Genomic DNA, 7,647 nt, shown 5'->3' on the forward strand with positions numbered 1-7,647 from the left:
GTTTACTTTTTTTTGGAAAAAAATTAAGATCATATATTAGTTATTTTTCAAAACCACTTTTTCTGTGCTTCCTTCTACATGTTCTATTATTTTCTACTGTGTGATTTTTATATATTTTTTTTCTCCTCACATGGGCCAGAGTTTTAATGAGAGAAGTACTTTACAAATCTTAAAAGTGATTTGCATACAGTTTCTAAGAATTGTCATTCTTAAGTTAATAGTTAGAACACTTTTTTTTATTGTTCCACCTAAAAAGTTACACAAAGCAAAGGTATATGTGTTTTATTTGAAAAATTAAGGGTTTTGGTTCTCCCCTCCCCCATCGTTAGTTGGTTAGTAGATGTTCCTAACTCTCACTAATGTTGTAGAGAATTAGGTTTAATGACAGTGAGTGGCTAAAGGAAAAAGTGAGATAGGTTAAAGATAGAAAAATATGCGTAGTTTTCTAATGAGCCAATAATATGCCTTAAAGAAAATTTAATAATGATCCAAATTGTTCATTGTCATCTGAACAGATCAAAATTATATGCAAACTCTATAGGTAAGAAGCATCATAAAAATGCAAATACAGGTGTGTTTCTATAAGCATTTCTACACAACTCCTGACTCTTCCTGATTCCATTTGGGTTTTCTTAGCAAAAATACTGGAGTACTTTGTTATTTCCTTTTCCAGCTCATTTCACAGATAAAAAAACTGAAATAAACAGTTAAGTGACTTACCTAGTCACATTAGTAAATGTTAGTAGTTAGTAAATGTCTGAAGCCAAATTTGAATTCAGTAAGGTAAATCTTTCTAGGCTTGACACTTTATTCATTGTGCCACCTAACTGTTACAAAATCTATTATTGTAATATCCAAAAGAGGTTACAGATGGAATATATATTTTGTTAATCCATATACTCACAAATTAGTGGAAGACTTCAGGATACAGTTGATACCGTTTACAATGCCAACAAAGTGAAGGGGTAGGTGGGAAACATTTAGGAACTATGTATCCCAAAGTAATGGTACCACAGAATATTCAGAAGTTATTTGTCTATTATTGTCATTTTTTTTTTACTTAAAGAGTAATTCACAATTACAAGAAAGACAAACAGAAAATTAAAAATATATGATGCTTTTTATTGTCAAAAATAGACAAACTTAAATTTCCTTTAACAGGAATATTAATTTAAGAACCTCCATGAATTGTCAACATCTTGCAAGCTGGGAAGACACAAGTGAAACCAGCAGCTGTTAATGGAATATAAACTTCATATCCATGTTGTCAACAGGGACTCTTGACCCATCATACTTAGAGAGATACAGTATCATTAAGGCACAAGCAATAACAGACATCTACCATAATTTGATTGCAATAGTCTAATTCCCAGACACCATATATATCGGATTTGGTGAATCCTGCCTAATCACTAAGGAACTAGTTACAATTTATAACAGTTGTGGGACAAGATAATGAATCATAGACATTTTTGGAGTAACACTGTACTTATGCTAGAACTCTTGCCTTAGCTATGGTTGTAGCAAACATGTTAGTTGTGTCCATCTTTTTGTGACCCCATTTGGGTTTTTATTGGCAAAGATACTGGAATGGTTTGCCATTTCCTCATTTAGCCAAATTTGCAGATGAAGAAACATAGGCAAATAGGGTCACACAGCTTGTAAGTGTCTGAGATTAAATTTGAACTCAAATCTTTCTGAATCTAGGCTCAGTACTCTATCCACTGTGCCATCTAGCTGCCCTAAATTTATTGTGCAAGAGTAGATAAATGAACTCTTGTTATCTCTACTTGCAAAATCACCTGAAGGCTTTGAACACACAATACAACTGGAAATTATCGTACTTAGACCAAAGTTCTCATGACTATATACAGCGGGAAAACTGGTTAATAATCCTTTATTCTTAAAGAGGGCCAATAATCAGATCCTCTTCATGAATGATAGGGGACAAAATTGGCCTAGAGTTCAGGCCATGGGACAATTAAAAACAAAGAGATTGAGGTATTTGCCCGAGTTTTCCAAACTCTTGTTAGCATTCTTAATGCTAAAACAAAACAAGTCTCCATAATTAATGGTGACTTCATGTGAATATGTTTAGCCCGATAACTAGAATAGTAGCCAATAAGCAATTATTATGCAGTTAATATTTAGCATGCTTATGGGAGCAAAAAAGGAAGTGCTCAGAAACAATTGTTTCCATATTTTCCTATAGAAAAATAGTGAAGGTCAGAGAAATTAAGAGATACCACCTAAGTGAGAAGATGATCTAGGATTAAACCCAAGAAATATTGAAAAGAAGCTAAATAGCCAAGCCTGACAAATAATTCTTTGAGCCAAGGAGAAGGATTAAATCTAATGGTTTGGAAAAGGCTTGGTTAAGTTAAAGGACCTCAAGATTGGATTAGGTAATGTCTTCCTGAAATGGTTTCTAAAATCCATCACCATTATAGCCACAGATGTCTAATTTGGCATTATGGTTTAGTAGGCAGTATGGTTTTTGTTGTTTGTGCTTGAAGAAGAGCTAATCCTAGGATCATAGATCTTACAATTAACAAAATTCTGGAGAGTATCTAGAAGCATGGTGTAGTAGATAAAGCACTGAGTTTGGACTCAGAGCTCTGAGTTCAAATCCTGCCTCAGACAATTATTAGCTATGTTATCAAGGACAAATCTCTTTATATCTCTGCATCCCAGTTCCCTCATCTTTGAAATGACGGTGTTAGATTTGTAGTACTCTAAAGTCTCTTCCAACTCTACAATTATGACTCATCCTTTTATAGATGAGGAAACTGAGGATCAGGGAGCTTAAAGTAATTTATCCAAGGTTGAGTAATTACTACACATTATTGGCAAGATTTGAATCCAGGGCCAGTGTTCTTTCTAGTATTATCATGCTGCTGCTCTGCTTTATCATCTCTCTCCAATCTAAAACCTTTCAAAAATGAAGCATGTACTTGCAAATAAAGCTGAGTAAAACAGATTTCTTGCAGTTATAATGCAAGATTGTTTCCCCCTCCATATCTTCAAAGGTGAAGGAGAATGGCAAGAGAAAAGACAAAGCCATTTTGACTCTGTAATGTTCCTAATCAGCTCTTTCCAAGAATCATTTTTAAATTAACCTCAGAGATTTAGATTCCATCTTGTAGGATAAGAACTCTTCAACATACAATAGGAACTTTGGTTTTCTGAACTTTCAGACGTTTTTTGTATTGGCTGAGCTTTGTTTAATAAGATTATGTAGTTGCAAGGATTATTTTGGAGAGCTTTTAAAGTGCCATTATTAAGAGCAATTTAAGCAAAATGTCATTCATATTGTCTGGTTGGATGTAATTAATTAACTAATTAATTAATTACTCACTCAGTAGCCTTCCTTTTTTTGAAAGGATGGGCCAGAGTGGATAGAGCTCCACAAATGAAACGTGATTGATTGCTCACTGTGTTCCCACCAGCTTCATCCTACTTTTCAGTGGCTATGGCCTTAATCAGTGGAGAGTGCCTATTCCCATGAGGAAAGTTTTGGGCACAAGGATAATGCTTTTGAGCAAAACACTTGAGATTGTGCTGAACGAGGAACATATAAGTCATATGAGCTAAATTTGGGGTTTCTTGTTGAGGACAGTCAAGCTACAAATGACATCAAACCAAGCAGTGGCACAATCTATTATAAGTCAGCAAGAGAGATTTTTCTAGCACTCTTCAATGACTGTTCCAATCAGTGAGTAAAGCTTCCTTTTAACAAGCCTAAACCCTGGACTGAGAATCAGAGTTCTCCTAAAACCAGATGTGAAACGAGCTTTACTGAAGAAAAAGTCCTTGAAACTAGACCATGAACAATTTTCCTGCTTAAACACCAGTGTAAGCTCAAAGGTAGGTACCACACTAGAATCACATACAATCTTATCCAGTTTCTTACATACATTTTCAATTTCCAAATTTACATGTATAATGCAACCTCGAAGACCACAGGGCTCAGGGGAAGACAGGCGTAATACATCTTGAGCTATTCTCTTGGTCAGTTTCTCAGGGACAAGAACCTTGGAGCAGCCAAGTTTGGTCTGCTTGGACTTGGACAGGGAATTCTCCAGCATTTTAGCCAGGCTCTGGCAAGTAGTCTCTTCAAATACTGCTTCATTGAGGTTAGGTTCTGGCACAACATAATCCCAGTAGTCAAAATCTATAGGAAAAAAATTACAGATGAGAGGGGGAAAAAGGAAAAATTCAAGCAGAAGGGGGAAAACAATAACAATAAATTTATGATATAGAAAAATATCAACTTTGAAAAAATATAATATTTATTTTTGAAAGTCAGGGGACCATTTTTACCTTCTGAATCCAATTCTCCCTGTGCAACAAGAGAACTGTTCAGTTCTGCAAACATATATTGTATCTAGGATATACTGTAACATATCTAACATATATAGGACTGCTTGCCATCTAGGGGAGGGGGTGGAGGGAGGAAGGGGAAAAATCGGAACAGAAATGAGTGCAAGGGATAATGTAAAAAAAATTACCCTGGCATGGATTCTGTCAATATAAAGTTATTATAAAATAAAATAAAATAAAATAAAATATTAAAAAAAAAGAAAGTCAGAGGACCTTGTTTTTTGTCTCAATTCTACCACTAATTGAATATGTTACCTTGAAAGTGAGTCTCAGTTTTCTTACCTTGAAGTTGCCAGGCTCACTGGTAAGTCATTGAACCACTCAGTACCCTGGGCAAATCTCTTTAAGATTGTAAATTATATCAGTAGAGAGAGTTCCCTACATCAATGAAATCAAAAGTCTGAATTAAAAAAAAAAAAGGAACTTGTACTAAGTAAAAATTTTAAGGTCTCTTCCAGTTTGAAAATATGAATCTATTGGTTTATAAATTCAGAACTTTAGATATAGTAATTAAGTTTACTGTTAGCTTATTTATTTCAGTATTTCTGGATTCTGCGATATACCATGGGTCTTGGTCCTCTATCAATTAAGGCATATCACAATTCCTAGGCGCCATTAGCAAAATTTTCTATTAGTTTCTGTGTATTAAAAAAATTTTTTTTTGATAAACTGTCTTCTAATTGAGAGGCTCTCCAAACATAGTTAGTCTTGGTCTTGAATGACAGATATTGTCCATTGTTTCATAAGAACTTCCAGAGATTATGCTTAGCTGCCATGGACTTTGAGAATCCAAGGTCACACCCAGTAACACCAGCACCAAGATGTAACAGTAGAACTTCGTGGAAATTTAATTTTAAGCCAATATAATGTGGCTAATAAGTAGGAGCTAGAGTCAAGAAGACCTACATTTAAACCCTACTTTGAAAAACGATCAACTCTGGGCAAATCACTTGACCCCTATAAGATTCAGGCTACTCTAACTTATAAATATGTTACCATCTGCCTCCCTGTAAAGTGGGAGAATTGCTCTCCTCCACCCCCACATCCCCAAAATAAAACAAACAAATAAATCCCTGTCCCAAATTTTATTAACTATATTAAATGTGGAATAAAAACCCCTATTATACAATATATCAAATATGCCTAGTCCTAAGAAAGTTTTAATTTTAGTGGTCATTAGATTAGCCCAAATTTATAGCATCCTCTATTTAAAAACTTCTGCTTTGTGAAAAAAAAATTTTTTTCATAATTATCTGGCAAGTTTCCCCTAGCCAAGCAAAACAAGCCAGTCCTAGGAAAACAAAATTAAGTTTGCAGAAAACTGATAGCTCTGCATTGGTCATCTGCTTCCTAAAGTAATCCTAGTAGTTGGCAGCTCTCCACCCACACCGCAGGCTGATTGCTCACTTGAGGACTGCCCTGTCAGTCTCTCACGATGCAGTTTATTTCTTCCTTATTCATTAATGAATTTTTCATAATAATATTATGTGATTATTTAATCTCCCCTCATTTCTCTTAAAGAAAACAGCACAAAGGAAACTCAAGTTAATATTCCTTGGGACTCAGTTCATTAATTGATGTTACAAATTCAGAATTAGTACCCTTTAATTGAACCTGTAAAAAAAACTATCCACTGTCAATTTAAGGTCTACATAGCTCTTACAGAACATTTCAAATCACATAGGCCAGTAGCAACCCCCGTAATAATTCCCGTCAAATAAACCTTAGGATATTTTATTTTTTCACATTGGTTCTATTCATCTGGGCTATGATGGGACATCTTCTCATTCAAAGGAGAGATACCAGAGATGATTACATCACAGAGAACTTAAACTCGCATGCTGATTGGCCATCCCGCTCTACTCTTCCCGGAGAAATTAACCAGGTAACCGCTGCAATGCTCACCACTTAGACTTCCAGGCGGAAAGCCACGGTCTATCAACTCTGAAATGCTGGCCGAATTTTTACTGTTTAAACTGCTAGTCGCAACCATGATGAACCGCACCGTGGCTCCTGCAGCGCGGGATGGGGAACAGCTTTCGGGGCACACTGCGGGGACAAAAAGGATACAGTAGTGAACTAAGCTGAGGCAAAGAGCCTCTCACAAAAAATAATTGTTATTTCCTGAAGGAGAAAGGTCCTTATCTCCCTTGTCCTCTCCCCCTCCCCAGTTTGGCTCCCCTGTAAGTCTCAAGGCCTAGAAGCAGAGAAGCCAACTTCAGGAAATCCTACAAAATAAACTCGAAGCAAAGTTCCCCTGTTAGTCTGCCAAGAACAGGGGCTGCACGTCTAAACCTTAGAGGCCCACGGATTTAAAACTTGAATGTCACCTAGTCCAAGTCTTCTCATTGTAAAAACCAGGGCGCCAAGGGCCAGGGGAATTGGAGCCACTTGTCCAGGGCAACCCAGTAATCAGGCAGTCGAACCCACATCCTTTCCCCATTGTCCTGCTGGGTGCACCAACTCCCTCCCATAGATCTTTCAGAGACACAGGGTTTATTCGAACGATTACATCTCTAGAGCAGAAAGGGACCTCAGAATCCATCTAATCTATCCCTGCTCTTCATTTTTACAGAAGAGGAAATTGATGTCCAGAAAAAATGGAGTGTTATGTCCAAGGTCACAAGGAGAATAAATCATAGAATCAGAATTCGAACTCATGTCCTCCTGGCTCCAAATGCAGCACTCTGCATAATACCACGCTGCAAACTCCTGCACTGCCCAAGCCTCTGAGGGCCATAGGATCTCCTCTTACCTGCCTTGACTTTACAGACGTGCACACTGGCGTACACGGGATGCCCGGAGCTCAGAGGATATATTGCGCTTTTAATATACAGTAAAGAAAAGCCCGTCTCCAGCGAACCCTTTTAAAAAAGCACCCTTTCTCTGGGCGGGGGGCAGTAGGGTACTGCCCTGCAGGCACCCAGCAGTAGCCACCAGAGCCCCCCGCCCTCAACTCACCCCTACACAGACCCAGAGGGTCCCGGGACTACTTGTATATATGGCTGGCCCCCGCCCCCCGCCTCCGGCCCCGCCTACTTGCCTCGGGTCCTGCCCCTCCCTTCTCTCCGCCCCCCTCTCTCCTGGGTGTCCGAAGCCTAGAGGACCGGACTCCTGGGAGGCGGAGGGGGAACCGGATCTGGCCGGAGATGCACCTGCAGTTTACTAGGTGGGCAGGAGAGTGTCCTGCCTCAAGTCCCCAGGAAAGGCTGGAAAGATCCTCTAGTCCCATGATTTAGCTCTCCATCGGTCCGTCCTGTAGGG

The 7,647-nt window shown here is 38.1% G+C and overlaps 1 protein-coding gene across 1 annotated transcript; it reads right to left on the bottom strand.

Moving 5' to 3' along the window:
- Positions 1 to 1,101: 1,101 nt before the first annotated feature.
- On the bottom strand, positions 1,102 to 7,353 carry DDIT4L (DNA damage inducible transcript 4 like). The gene is made up of 3 exons (XM_051964456.1): positions 7,139 to 7,353; positions 6,289 to 6,432; positions 1,102 to 4,174 (listed from the first exon to the last, which is right to left on the bottom strand). Exons 2-3 carry the CDS (start codon positions 6,374 to 6,376, stop codon positions 3,687 to 3,689), a joined length of 576 nt encoding a protein of 191 aa, XP_051820416.1. The 5' UTR covers positions 6,377 to 6,432; positions 7,139 to 7,353; the 3' UTR covers positions 1,102 to 3,686.
- Positions 7,354 to 7,647: the final 294 nt, after the last annotated feature.

This window comes from Antechinus flavipes, chromosome 6 (assembly GCF_016432865.1).
Source record: "Antechinus flavipes isolate AdamAnt ecotype Samford, QLD, Australia chromosome 6, AdamAnt_v2, whole genome shotgun sequence".
Lineage (NCBI taxonomy): Eukaryota > Metazoa > Chordata > Mammalia > Dasyuromorphia > Dasyuridae > Antechinus > Antechinus flavipes.

Bases quoted from the DNA above. Each gene is read 5' to 3' on its own strand.
- DDIT4L (XM_051964456.1), bottom strand. From the start codon at position 6,376: ATGGTTGCGACTAGCAGTTTAAACAGTAAAAATTCGGCCAGCATTTCA. The intron at 4,175-6,288 runs GTGAGCATTGCA...TTTTTCCTATAG, and splicing joins TCCGCCTGGAAGTCTAAGTG to ATTTTGACTACTGGGATTAT.